General features: G+C 47.1%; 1 protein-coding gene across 4 annotated transcripts in view; it reads right to left on the bottom strand.

The window, feature by feature from the left end:
* FLT1 (fms related receptor tyrosine kinase 1) overlaps positions 1 to 9,515 on the bottom strand; it is a 196,477-nt gene extending 186,962 nt beyond the window's left edge. For 3 of the 4 annotated variants that reach the window (XM_032150568.2, XM_032150569.3, XM_058437725.1), the window contains exon 1: positions 9,146 to 9,505. In XM_032150568.2, the coding sequence (XP_032006459.1) occupies positions 9,146 to 9,209 (64 nt within the window). In that variant the 5' untranslated portion in view covers positions 9,210 to 9,505. Of the gene's footprint in view, positions 1 to 9,145 lie in introns of all 4 variants that reach the window. The other variant, XM_032150567.2, reaches the window with a different exon arrangement.
* Between the last annotated feature and the right edge of the window lie 5,443 nt (positions 9,516 to 14,958).

Raw genomic sequence — 14,958 nt, 5'->3', positions numbered from 1 at the left:
CCAAAGGTCTAAAAGAGTTATGAAGCATAATGCATTGTTGTGTTGGGTGACTCAGTTTTGGCACATCTCGTTACGTAGTAATAGATGGCAGATCCAAATGGCCATTGTGCCTCAGCCTTGTAGAAACAGTGACTGTGTGGCAGTTCAAGTGTACGCTCTTTCTGTATTCGAAAATAAAAGCGCTAAAGTGGAGCTCATGAAATATTAAGAATTAAATGCTCTACAGGTTACCCTGGATGCCCTCAGGAAGGGGGAAGCAGCTTGAATTCTTGGTGTTTCACAAGAAGTGTCCCAGGACCGTGGTTTCACACGATAGAAGGCCAGCTCTGTCTCCAACCAGCAGTAGCTTTTCACAACAGTGGGGACAGAACCCTGGCACATCATGAAAGTTAGGAGGCCACCCTGTCCCAACAGGTAGAATTCAGCCACCCAAGTGGGAGCCATACTGATTCCAGCACCGGAAATGCAGATACGGAGGCCCGGATGGAGAGGAAATTTTGCAGGCATACTGGAGGAAACCAGGGCTGGACCAAGGCATGTGGGTGCCCGGGACAGGCCAATAATATGGTGTTTGCCAATATTTACATAGAGGAAAGACTGAGCGCTCCACAGCATAAGGCAGAGAAGCATAAGGCAGAGAAGGAGGACTATTGTTAGTCTAGACCAGCAATTCACTTCTGCCCCTAACGTACGTACCTCACTCGGCAAAACAGTCCCCCTCTCCTCAGAAGGCAATTTAATCTAGACTCATTGATTCAATGCCCTGGCATTTGATCTAAGTATTCTTTCTTGCACACTCTACTAACACATACTCTTCCTGGCAGGAATTCTCGTAGTTTCTTCCACCTTGTCGTATGTCCAGTGATGATTTAGTGCCTTTTACAGACTGGCATTTGGGCAGGTGCCTCCCATGTGGCCAGGCCTCTCAAACTAGCCCCTGGGCAGAGGTTCTCAAAGTGTGAACTCTGGAAGAGGCACAACAGCATCCCCTGGAAACTTGTTAGAAAAGCAAATTCTTGGCCCTACCCCAGGCCTACTGAATGAGAAACTCTGGGGTGGGGCCCAGCTAGCTAGTTTTGCAAGCCCACCAGGTGATTCTAATGTGTGATGAAATTTGAGGTTCTTAACCTCAGCTGCCCATTGGAATCACCCAGGAGCTTTAAAATTACCTATGTCTAGGTCCCTCTCAAGAGCTCATGATTAAATTGGTCAGGGGTACAGCCAAGACCCGAGGATTTTTAAAAGCTCTCCAGATTATTTTTTTTTATTTTTTATTTTTTTGAGTTGGAGTCTTGCTCTGTCGCCCAGGCTGGAGTGCAGTGGTGGGATCTCCGCTCACTGCAAGCTCTGCTCCCGGGTTGACGCCATTCTCCTGCCTCAGCCTCCCCAGTAGCTGGTACTACAGGTGCCCGCCACCACGCCCGGCTAACTTTTTGTATTTTTAGTAGAGACGGGGTTTCCATGTTAGCCAGGATGGTCTCGATCTCCTGACCTCGTGATCTGCCCGCCTCGGCCTCCCAAAGTGTTGGGATTACAGGCGTGAGCCATGGCGCCCGGCCAAAGCTCTCCAGATTATTCTAATATAGAACCCAGGCTGGGGACCACGGCCCTAGAGAGAGGCAAAGGCTTTCATAGAAATCACTTGGCAGACTAATTCCTAATTAGGGTTTTGCTAAAGATGGCCTTGAGTTTAAGTGGTTTCATATTTGTGTATAATAACAGCCAAGACTTTTCATTTATGCTAGGTTCACTTCAGGCCTCTTTTAACAAAAGAATCTGATAATTGTTGTAGCTCTGCCTGTGTAGACCACATGGGTGGTTCTGTGGCTTGAGAGGAAATCCATTTGTGCTCCACCCATTAAATAGAAGGTTAGAAGACCAGGCTGAGAAAAAGTGCCTGTGAGCACCGTGATAATCTGTGAAAAGGTAAAAGCATTTGTCAAGACTGGCAATGATGACAAGGAAGAATGTTAAGTGCAAATACATTCCATTTCAAGCCAGTAAGAGGCACATGAAATGTGCGATCGGCAGCAGCACAATGCAGTGAGACAATGACACCTCCCTGACAACCAAAAATTCTGCGGGATACTTACTACTGCTGGTTTTTGCCACCAAGTCATTTTCTTTCAAAAGCAAAAGCCTTGTAGAACTTCATGCTTAGAACCTGGCTATTTAATTGCATTTTTACTATTTTCCACCAAATCCATATTTTCCAAGACCTTGATCTCGCCACCCATGATTTGGTTAACCATGGTGTTCTTCAAGACCACAACCTCTGTTTACTTTGATTACAAGACTAAGCCAAGTACAAGATTTTGCAAAGAATTTTGGAGGAGGACACAGATGTCCCAGCAGAAGGCGGCATGAGACCAACGTGGGAGCCAGAAGAGAGAGGTTCCTGGCTGGCCCAGGTCTGGTCCGTTAGTCACACACGTCAAAGTTCATCAGTAGGGTGTTAGTGAAGAGGAAATGAGACCAGGCGCGGTGGCTCACGCCTGTAATCTCAGCACTTTGGGAGATCGAGGCGGGTGGATCACCTGAGGCCATGAGTTCAAGACCAGCCTGGCCAATATGGCAAAACCCTGTCTCTACAAAAAATTCAAAAAAATTAGCTGAGCATGATGGTACATGCCTGTAATCCCAGCTACTTGGGAGGCTGAGGCACAAGAATCATTTGAACCTGGGAGGTGGAGGTGGCAGTGAGCCAGGATTGCACCACTGCACTCCAGCCTGGGCAGCAGAGCAAGACTCTGTCTCAAAAAAAAAAGGAAATGGACCCTGACACCAGAACTGACTTTGGATCCTTCACTAAAATCAATGCTTCTCAATTTTTAATGAAAAAACAAACAAACAAAAAACACGTGGGGATTTTATTAAAGTATAGGCTCTGAGTCATCAAGTTCCCAGGGGATGCTGATGTTGCTGGACCTCGGAGCACACAGAGAGAAGCATGTTTTGGAGTATGATGTGGGAATGTGCAGTGTGGGCCGGGATGGGGGTGAGGATAGGGAGGCACCAGCTTGAGCCCAAGCCATGGGATTCCAATTTTTAAGAACATGTCTTGCACCTAGCAGGGTAGTCCTGCCAGGAACCCATTTATATGAAGGGTTGAGGAAACCTCATCCTAAAGAAAGAGGAAGTTAGACAGACCAGTGTGGTCCTATAGCCAAGGCCCCTATTAAAACAGAGTTGATTCTGACTGTGGCCAGACCTCTGTCGTTCAGGTATGCCATCTCAGCCCAGCACCCAAGGACTTGGGTTTGAGTCTAAGAGAGAGCAAGAAAGTCAAACCCTAAAATTTGAGGACTCTGTTCTCTCTAAAAATTGTATAACACACTGTAGGCAAAGGCTGAAGTGCTTAGCACCTCACCAACAGAGGCTAAGACAGGACTTCTGCAGTGGCCAGAGCCTGGCTTTGGTAGCTTACAGGCCCCAGTGAAGCATTGTGCCCACACAGGAGGGGAGGACACGAGACAGTTTCTCAAAGAGTTGAAAATCATAGCTGATCTCATACATCTCAATCGCTCACTGAAGAGGACAAATATTATCTGTTGAGAACAGTTACTTTAAGTAATCCCTTGTAAATGAGGCCAAATGAACAGGCAGGAGCACATTACTATACTGTGGAATAAACTCATGGAATAAATTTGTATCTGAGATTGCTTCTTCGAAATGATAGTGTGGCTACGTATTCATTCATTTACTCATTCATTCCAACACTTACCGAGAGTCTCTGTACAAGGCTTTATATTAGGTGCCAGCGGTCTAAGGACAGCTAAGACATGGGGTGTCTCCCAAAGAGAAAGGACACAGACACATAAAATCCTAATGCAAAGTGAGAATTACTGAAGGAGGAGTACACCGCAGGGCTACAGGAGAGCAGAAGAAATGGCAGGTGCTGTCTGGGAGCTACAAGGAGGGGCTCCCAGAGATGGTGATTACTGGGCTGGATCTTGCAAGTAGGTGAGGAGGAGACACAGAGGGAGGGAAAAGGTCTTGCAGGCAGACGAGCAGCATGAACACAGTGATGAAAGTGAAGGCGCCTCTGAAGAAGGCGGGGTAATTTGTTTGACTAGGGTAGAGTTTGTGTAGCTGGAACCCAGTGTGTGTGTGTGGAGAGAAGTGGCGAAAGACAAAGCTAGTACCATAAGCCACAAGTATGTAAGCCACAGCTGTTCAGAAAAAGGATCCCAAGTGCTCGTAAGGAAAGTTAATCTTCTCATCAAATCTCTTGGCATGCTACTAAGCAGCCATCATTTTGATTCTTAGTTTAAATCCCTTATGCGCTTTAAGAAAATAGAAGAAAACTTCATATTAAAAAGATGTCATTTCGAAAGAAATTTTAGCACTGTAATAATGTTAGTCAATAAATATTTGAACATCTGTCTTCCGTTTGGGGAAGAGGAAATACACCAGTGAAGAAGAGATGTTGTCTGTAGCAGGAACATCAGGTTCTGTTCCTGGGCCTGCCGCTAGCCAGCTGTTGACCTTGAAAAACAGCACTGGCCTCCTCTGGGCCAGTTTTCTTATCTCTGGCATGAGTAGATTGGGTCAATGAGGTTCCATCTAGCTCTTACAATGTGTGTGGGTGTCTGTGAGACAAGATCAAGTCCCTCAAAGAGCTCAAAATTGAGGAAAGGAGCAGCAATCAGAAACGGCTTTCAGGCATCCAGCTTTACCAAGACGGATGGGAAATCCCCAGGAATTCTTGACATCTCCCCACATCCGCCCCAGCGGCAATGCAGGAAATCTAGTCCACTATCTTCAGCAGACTCAATGCAACTGTTTCCTTAATGAACCCCCCTGCAGCCCCGTGAGCTAAGTCAGAGGCTTTCTTTTCAAGCCCTCCCTCAAATACCCCATTCCTCCAATTTCCTTCCCCTTCCTCAATCTGGTATAAAATCCAGCAATTTAATCAGCAGCATGCAATTTCCACAGCACCCAAGAGTGCGAGGAAGCACCAGTGATCCTGGAAAGCATTTGGCAGGAGATCTTGTCATTTCTTACAAGCCTCTCCTGTAAACGAAGGCCAATAGAGCAGAATGGACTGTTCGGTTCTACCAAATTGCTTAAACCAAATGCCACAGATGGTCTATGCTTTTAACTACTCACAGTAATATATTTTTACTTAAAAAAAAGTCTGGTGTGATTTCAAATGCCCTTCCTCCCCTACCTGCAATGACAAATGCACTGAAAAATGATGATATTTACTTGATACCCAACACACCCCTAACTGTGAGATCCAAACCAAGAACTAGACACACCTGGCCTCTACTAACACCAGCAGGCTTCACATTTAACATTCACGTGCCAAGATAGCTTCTCTCACTTTTTCTCCATTTTTATCCCCACCCACATACACATATCAGTTTAAAGCACTACAGAAGCTACTTACTCTGTTATTTGTTCTTGTCTTGCCCAACTGCCCAAGCCAGGTCAAATATAAGCTATAACTCTGCTGTGTACATCTCAATAGGCTGCATAATCTTCCTCAAAGACATTACATTATTTTGGTCAATATAAAACCATTTTTTTGTAACACATCACTTTCAACTTCCATATTAAATAAATTTGAAGTAGACTTAGAAATGTCTCGATCATTTTTGGAAAGAACAAAGTAATTACTTGGTTTGTTTCTTGAAAGTCATGTAAAGTAGGCTCAATTTTAAATAAGGGGTTTAGTATCCCTGTTAAAATCTGGAACTTTTTTTAAAAGAATAAAACCACGTTTTTTAATCAAATAAGTGTTAGTTTCAAAAATTCAAGAAATAAATAGGGATTTAAAATGACTGCTATCCTTAGAAGAGTTAATGCAACTAGAGTTTTGAGGGAGCATCTACTTTATAGAGTTATACATTCTGCTAGTGAAAAAAGCCCAAGATAAAGATGACTGCTGGCTCAGGCATCCTCTACCAACCCTTCTCTTCCAAAACAGCCTACTCAAGGCCAAATTGACTGGCTGTTTAGGTGCCTACTACTAAAGAAAAAGAAAGTTTAATGTGATTAGCAGGGGAAACCCAGTTCATCCTAACAGCCATACGGTTTCTCAGCCACTCTGTATACAAATATAAATAAGGTGGGGAAGAGAAAGAGAAAAGAGAAAGACAGACATGGTGTTCAGGCCATTTCTTGGAATCATTCATTGAATTTTGGAGTCAGAAAAGGGCCTTAGAAATCAACCACCTATACTAACGTCTTCATTTTACACATGAAAACAAAGTACCCACTTGGTGATCATTAGAAAAAGAAACCAGATAGCCTATTATAGAATGTCCAACAGGGAAATTAAAAAAATGTAACAAAGTGCTAAAATATTAAGTAAAAATATTTGACGAACTGGAGTAAGTAGTCACCTACAGTTCATTTGTAACATCATGCTTCAGATGGAAAACTGTAGGCTGCCAAAGCTCCTAAATAATTAATATTTTGAATATGCAATTTACACCAAAAAAAGTGCAGCTTCATAAAACCTTGGAGAAAACAACAAAAATTGTTACAAAAATTAACTTTATTATAAGAGATTTATCATATTCAATTTGAAATAGGTATTTTCATGTACACTTTGATTTAATATTAGTAATGTGGACTTCCTTCACAAAATTCACAATTTCAGTATTTCCACTTAGTTATAGTAAATTGTCAATGTTAGCTGTTCAAGAACTCAAGAAAAATGAGGGCAAAGAAAAAGATCTGTAGCTTTCATCCAGGTTGTGATACCTTAGAAGTAAGAAATGAGACTCAGAGCTGGAGAAACAGTACAGGTATCCTTCATAGAGAAAGAGCAATAGAGAGGACTCGAAAGTATCTGAATTATTGGCATCTTTTTATTTCCCAGAAGGTCTGGAAGAGGTAAATAAACTCTTTAGAGGGGAAAGGCATTATCTTTTTGTATTACTGAGCCTCTGGTTATTTTACCTCTCAATGCATGTGCACACCAGGCATGCACACACACACAATATTAATAGCTAATAAGTATTCAAAGATTACATAGTACCTGAAGAAAGGCAGACCCAGGTTCATAATGATGCAAGAGAACTCTGCAGTGGGGAACCGTGGCTTCTTACTAGACATTGCTTCCCAGATATGCAGCCTCTCAGTTGAGCATGAAAGCCCCGATGCGATTTGTAAAGTAGGCAGTAGCTGATTGTTTACTGTGAGTTGCTTGTTAACCAGATAGAGAAACTACGGGTTTTCAAAAGCACCCATGATGCAGACTGAGCTAACATGAGCTAACAGAGTGTTCTGTTAACTGTCAGGTAAAGAGGTTCTCAGCTTGCCAACGTTAGTCCTTTCTTCCCAAAAAAGTGCAAATTAAAAAAAGAAATTCAGAGTTCCAAAACTGCCGCCCCATTTAAGTAAATTATAATCTAAGAAAAATCACAAGAGGATCCCACTCATGCTTCTGTAAAGTTTCCACCGATCTAAGATGCTTCCAATTACAAAGAAAACGATGCTTCACCAAAGTCAGCATGTTTTTGAAATAAAGATATATCTATGTGAAGCAGAAAATCTAATAAATCACGTACTTTTCCCTCCGTAATTTTAGATTCATGTAATTTACCTAGATTTATCTTTACATAATAGTCGAGTGAGGTATTTAAATTCTCTAAGCAATTATATTTTAATACAAGTGACTTTTCAAAACAAAAAATGTATTTGTGAAATAGAAGATACAACATTTTATTTAATATAGTTATGTTAGCACCTTTCCCAACCTACAGCGAGTTCTCAGAAGTTACCACTTCGCCCTGTCTCCGGGTTTAGTAGTTTCACCAATCTAATTGGAACTATTACTTGTTACTTGGAAACTGACGGTCTAGTTAGTCTTCCCACTGAGAAAGAATATTTAATTATTACTGCTTTTTGGGTTTAACAAGCTTTTTTTGTTGTTGTTGTAGTTGTTCTAATATGCTCCATCCTACTGACTTTTCTTCCCGGGAATCATTGCAATGACTTATTTTATACTACTATATTTTATTTCATATTTTACCTTTTCTCCACGATGCTTAAAAGAAAGGCGCTCCGAAATCTGGCTCTCTGCGCCCACGGGAACGAGGCACAAGTCTCCGCCACTCAGCCCCACTGAGCAGAGACTGCGAGTCCGAACCCTCAAGTTCCTCGGGGCTTTGACCCCTCGATGGCGGCGGTCTAACTGCTGGTAAAACCCCCGGCCCCTGACAGTTCCACCGCCCGTCTCCCAAACGCCCAGCGAAGCATGACTTACGTGGCGGGCGGACCTCATCGGTTCCTCAAACCGCATCGTTTGGTCAAAATCGCCCGCCCTCTCTTCGCTCGGATTTTAAAGGCTAGCCTTGTAAGTCAGTAACTTAACGGTATTTGGGCCCTGGGCTGCCCTCGTCGGTCAGGGTCACTGATGTCGGCGACACGGGCTGGACCGCGCACCCCGCCTGCTCCCGGCAGAGGCCCCACCCGGGTGGCTGAGCCCAGCGCACTGGGGCCCCGCGGTCCGCGAGCGGCGAGGAGGAGCGGGCGCTAGCCGAGCGTTCCCCGGGACAGTCCAGCTCGGGGACCGAAGCGGGTCATGGGATGCCGGCGCTGGCCCTCTCCTGAGATCCTCCGGCTCCCCGCAGGCACGCGTCCCCTCCAAATCGGCTCCCCTCCTACACTCTCGTGGCGCTAGGTCGCGGCCAGTGCCCAACATCACCAACGTCCCGGCCTCAGCCCAGCCCCGGGCAGCCTGGCAGCCTTTCAGGAGCCTCTGCTCCCGGCTCCGGCGGACCCTGCGTACCTGCGCCAGGCCCTCTGGGAGCGGGCTCTGGGTGCCAGGCAGGTCCGGGTGCGTGCTGCTTCTAGTGCCCAGGGCCTCGGCAGTGAGACCCCAACCCGACAGCTGGATAAGGGATCAGCGATCCTGTCGCAAACGGACAGCCCCAGCGCGGACCCGGTCTGAGCGCTGATGCTTGCGGGTCCAGGGCAGCCACTCCTAGAGGCACTCCCTCGGAGAAAGGGCGCAGCGGCCCCAAGCGTGCCCGCTGCAACTAGTGTCCCAGGTTCTCGCCGTAGCCAGCTTCTCCGGGCTGCAGCCTAGTCTCCCCGCGTGCACCCCGCCCTGGCCTCGGAGGCTCTGCCCTCCGGCCGCCCCATCGCAGCCCGCCTCAGGCCCGGGCCCCCAGCCGCGCCTCACCTGTGAGAAGCAGACAGCTGAGCAGCGCGCACAGCAGGACCCCGGTGTCCCAGCAGCTGACCATGGTGAGCGCGACGCGGCCTGCTCGCCGGGTGCCCGCGCTCCCCGCGGCCAACGACCCGGCCGCCAGAGTCCGTCCTCTCGTTCTCCGCCGCCGCCGGCCCCGCGCCCTGAGCGCCCGTCTCGCGGCTCCAGCCAGGAGACAACCACTTCCCCGGGTAATCCTCGCCGCCAGGCGCCCGCTGGCCGCTGCACCCGAGCCCCGGAGCCCGCTCCGAGCCGCCGCTGCTGCCGGGGAGGAGCCGAGAGGAGTGTCCGCCTGGCGTGCTCCGAGCCTCCCGTGGACCTCGATGAAGAGGAGCCGAGGGCGGGGGCGATTTATAACCTTTCCCCAGCCCACTTCCTACCCCGGCACCTCCTTCTGGTGACGTCAAGGGGTCCCCCACCCCTCATCCGCCTCCCCACCTACCCTCTTCTTCCTCCCAGGCTCGCTTCCCTGCGGCTACGGAGAGGGGCGGGGGCCGACGAGGGCGGGTGGCCCGGGGCCGAGCGCGCGTGAGGAGGTGCTGGCGACGCGGGCCTGGGAGCACGGCCCCGGCAGGTTCAGGGTCTTTGCTCCGCGCCCTCTTGCCCTTGCCCCTCCTCCTGCCCATCGCGCTCAGGAAATCCTTGCAGACTCCCTCCACCCGGCTTACTCAGCTCTGGGGGCCGCCCGAAACTGGGGAAGGGACAAGGCTGAAGCTCCGCCGCCCGGCCCTAGGGGCGGAAAGTCCGATCCAAGGGAAGCTGGCCGCGCCTCCGCGACGGTGTTCTTGGCACGGAGGACTGAGGCGCAGTCCAGCTGTCTCCCCTTGCCTGCTCTTCCCGCGCTGTCCCGCCGCTCCTGACCCCGTCAGATTGTCCTGAGAAGTCTAGAAAGGCACCAGAGACCCTCCGCACAAGGCACTGAACCTGGAGCGCCTGAGGGTAACTGACGCTTGCCTGGCACCTTTGGGAAGACTGCGAACCAGCTCAGGTCCCAGGGGAGCGCGTCCGTGTCTTTTTCGGCCGCATTGATGCACCCGCCCAAGTCATTTCCTCAATCTTCTGCTTCCTAGAAGCAAAACAAGGAATAACATTATGATACCTTTAAAAAGCTGAGGCGTGAAACTGCTCCTGCAACTTGGAAACGCAGGGCACTTGAACTTTATTTCCTAAATGCTCGAAAAAGAAATCTTTCTGGTGGCAGCTTGCTACTCAAGATGAGTGACTCTGACCACAACCGGGTGAAATTAACTTGAGGCCCTAGATCATTTGCTATGACACTAATTCCACGTTGTTCCTCAATTATGTCTCCATTACCTCAAAGGCTGAAGTCGTCCTGGGCTGCACGGAGCAGCCCAGTCTTGTCTCCGTAAATACCGCAGATTTGAAAAATAGTCCTATTGGAACCCGTCAGAGGGACATAATACAAGGGACTGTGATGGCTCTTGAACGGAGCCAGCGACTCTTCCTGAAGGACTGGACTACTCCCCGCCTGGGAAGGTTGGGTAACCCAAAGTTGCCACATTTCTGGGCTGCACACCAAGGAGAGGCCTCGGCCACTCCACACAGGAAATGCACGTCTGGGCACCTGGAGCCGCAGGACCTGAGCCACTAACTCTCCCTGGATCCCTTCTGGTTCAGAGGCAAGGAAGACTGCCGGAGTCATTGCTTGCCTGCTGGCTTCACCAGCCCTTTCTATTTTTCCATTTCTCCTCACCACTCTCCCTAGCGCCTTTCTCTGCCTCCTGCACCCCTGCGTCCTCTAAAACCCACAGCATCATCCCGCAGAACAGCTGGAAGCCGACAGCCGATCCTTCTTCTTGCTGGTCCCCCAGCCCAGAACACAGCCTGGGACATATGTGCAGAGCCACAGTGTCTGTCGGTCTCACCCGAGAGCTGCTTGTCACTCCCACACCCTCTTTCAAGGAGAAGCTGTCAGCATTGTCCTTCTGCAGCATTCAACAGGGGCCAGGCATTGGGTTAGGGCTGAAAACACTGATGGAGAGCCATCATCTTTGCCTTCTAAAGGGCTTGGACTGTGATAAGAAGGTGGACACTTGAAGAGGCTGCAATGCAGGACCGGCATTCCAGTGCTGGAGGGGTGTTTAGTCCTCCATCGGCTCAGAGAAGAAAAGGCAAATTTACTGGCAGGGAAAACCCAAGGAGGGCTTCTCAGGAGAGACACACACTTGACTCTAGGGGGAAGTGGTCCATAGTACCATCTACAAAGGTTTTATTTGCTAATACATTTTTTCAAATGCCATTTTGACATTTTTAACTCATAAAGAGACAACACTTTCCAAACCTGCTGCCAGCAATGAATCTACATTGTGTCTGTAAAGCCAGAACAGGTATTTGATGGACAGCTGAAACAATCTTTATAATCTAAGATGCTAATCAATGATATTAACATGTTGCTCAATTATTTAAGGTTAATAAAGTCACATTCGAACCTAAGATTTATATTAAAACTATGCTGCAGTAAGGGTGGGCTTCCACATTTCCCAACTACTGTTTTGAAAAGTTGCTTTTAATTAGAGTCAGCAATTTATTGACTATGACTTCTTTGTTAGTTGCATTAGCGTTCTCACAAAGAACTCAAAAATGCTACAAATTTTAGCTTAGATATGGGGAATAAAGGTATAGCTCCCAATCCTCTCCCCAAAAGAGCTAATACCTTTGAATGAGAACGGGCTATAGCACTCTCTTAATGAAATCACTAATGAAAGAGGTTTTATAGATAATACTGATGGAGAAGATCGAATTCAACACGCCTGGTGGGTATAAAAAGCCATTGAAGTAGACAATCTGCTTGCTTCCTGCTCACATACAAAAGAACATTTCATCTCCTGTTTGGTTAGCAAAACCAGACACTCTCTCTTGTTATCAGCTACAAACATTCTCTTGAGGTTTCTTTCTCACCCCTATTCAGAAGCACACTGTTGCTAAATCCATCAGCTTTAATATTCGAGACTGAATAAGAGTGCTGGAGCACCGGTGTGAGAGACAGGAGAGAGCCCAGGCTCTCACCTTCCTCCAAAGACCAAGCGTGGAGCTGATGAGCTACAGTCACTGAGGATCGGTCAGGAATTTCTTTCCCACTTGGGTTAGGTAGCTTGATACAAAAGGAAAAATACACTCTATGGGTATACTCTGTGTAATGCAAATATGTATGGTTGAATACAAGAACCAAAAGATCTCATAAAACCCTTCTGTGTTATATTTTAAAAAGCTTCACAGTACATATCCTCTGGACAGTTCAGGCTCCTTGGTCTAAAAAGCACGCACTCCCAAATCTCTGATAAGAAGTTCTGCAGAGTTCACCAGGCAGTCACATGTATGATTTTACTTATCAGATGCTGATGACCTCATTGGCTCAAAAGTCTTGCTATGGGAAGCTACCACTGTGGCTGAAATGCCCCCATTTTCAAAGAACTTAAATATCTGGTACTGGGTTTAAAAGCCATTCAACTCATCTACCGAGTCAATTCGTGGAATTCCTCTTCAATGCTCCAATATCTCCGCATGAAAATTTATTGAACACTTAAAAACACCTCCTGTGCCGTGGGCATCTTGTCTCCAGCCTCAACATCCACGTCCCTTTGGTCACTCTTCAGCTGACATGCTCCAGAAATTCCATCCAGCTCTGATTAGAAGTCTGCAGCATATCAGTGTCCCTGCAGGTGACATGCTTAGGATTGAAAATGCAGCACAATTATCACTTCCCTCCTCCTAGAGGTAGTTTTTCTTTCAGGCAGAGAGAAAAGCCTGTGGGAAGGCCCAGTGGGAGCAAGCCCCAGTGGGAAGAGTAGCGTAGAGAAGGAAGCACAGGGAACAGCCCCCTCCTGGAGATGAGGCCAGTGCCACCGAGAGCAGAGCAGCACTGCCCTGGTGGCACCTCTGGGGCCACTGGCCTGGGCTCCCTGGCTCCTCCTGTTCCTGCTACTCATGTTCCCATCTGCTCCTGACTACCTTCTCCCTGACATGGGTGGGCGCTGCTGCTGTTTATAAGATCACCATTGGCTTTACTTGGAATTCTCCTGCTACTCCCAGGGGCTACTACAGAGAGAACTTGCTTCTGTTCCTGGGACCTAAGATCAAAGGAGCCTTTTCTGTCAGCGCCTTCATACCTTGGACTCTTCCGGAACTTACTCTTGGTTAAAGCCCCAAGGCTTTCTCACGAGAGCTGCTATCTGGCTGCCCTTGTGCAGCCTCCGCTTGGGTTGACTCAGCCTGCAGGCCCTGGGCCTGTTGTTTAAGCCTCTTGTTTGTTTTAGTCTGTCTTTCCGGCACATCGAAGTCTTTCTGGTCTCTGATTCTGCCATTCTGTGGACTTTCTATAGCTCCTGCTTCAAATGATCCATAAATATGGTAAACATGCCTTCTGGGTCATCATCAAAATCACTGACGAGGACAAAGTTGAGTGAGTGAAGGAATGAATGAATGAATGGAAAGATGAAAGTAGAGATCTGTGGAGGTTGAATAAACCAAGGAAGGACTCAAATTATTCCTTTGTGTCATTATCTCTAGCTGTATGTTCACCAAAGGAGGCTGCATATTAACTCATTCACATTTACCATGTCATTATTTAGGAATAATTGATGGTCCTAGCAAGAGAAAATAAGACAGGTAGGTTTTATCGAAGGCATACTAGAAAAGTTGAAAGGAAAAAAAAAAAAAAAAAAAAAGACCACACTGGGATAGTTAGAGAAGCATGGGGAAGGGGAAACAGCAAATCAGAGAAACAAATAAGGCCTAAAGGAAAAGTGGCCAATTAGAGTAATCTCTAGGAACGTCCTCTAATCAGTATCACTACCATCTTGCCTAAGGTCAGTTGTATCTCAGCACTTAACTGCCAGCCATTGACTTTTCCCCTTACTCTTTTTCCTGTTTTATTACTTTTAATACACTCATAGTCATTAAATATAACATTTTGGAAAGATTAAAAGAAGGGAAGGTCTGGAGGATGAGTCATAATTCCATCATCTCAGCAGAGCCACTGTGATCACTGTGGTGTATTTCATTCGAGCCTTTTCCATACAGACGGCTTTTATCTTTCCATGTTTCTATAGAGCCTTCATAACTGTTGTAGCTAATAGCCTCAAACTATTATCCTCTTGCTAGACATTCCAGTTTCTGCATTGTAAATAATTCCAAAATAATCTTAATTTGACACTGGAATGTTTTTAGTCAGATGTACACACGTACATGCACGCTCATCAATATCCCTGCTTTACTTAAAACCCTTCCAGCTTAGTCCAGTGACCTGGCTGAGCAGTCGAAGGAAACAGCTCATGGCATGGTGCATGATCCAGGAAACGTATTCTTTCATTCAGCAATGCCATGCTAATTCGATTGAGGCCGGGCGCGGTGGCTCACGCTTGTAATCCCAGCACTTTGGGAGGCCGAGGCGGGCGGATCACGAGGTCAGGAGATCGAGACCACGGTGAAACCCTGATTGAAAATAGTAACATAGGAGATATAATTATTCCTCTAGAAGATCTTGCACTCTATTAGAGAAGGCCAGGCTTCCATGAAATATTAGGAAACATTTCTAGAGCGATTAAAGGCAAGATACAGTTATGAGTGCTAAAAGGAATCATTAGTTACTGTATTGGGAAATGGCTTTGAAGGTAGTAACAGTTTATATCAGCAGAGAAGAGAAGGCATTCTGGAAGGGCAGAGAGGGCAATAAAACCAGTCAACGGTGGCAGAGGCCAGTGAGGGGTGGCGGTGTTGGGAACAGGGAGGCTGACTTTGCACAGGTAAGGCTGAGGCCTGGACACTTG

The sequence above is a fragment of the Hylobates moloch genome, unplaced genomic scaffold (genome assembly GCF_009828535.3).
Source record: "Hylobates moloch isolate HMO894 unplaced genomic scaffold, HMol_V3 SCAFFOLD_4, whole genome shotgun sequence".
NCBI classification, from domain to species: Eukaryota; Metazoa; Chordata; class Mammalia; order Primates; family Hylobatidae; genus Hylobates; species Hylobates moloch.
This window is presented reverse-complemented; position numbering and strand designations above follow the sequence as displayed.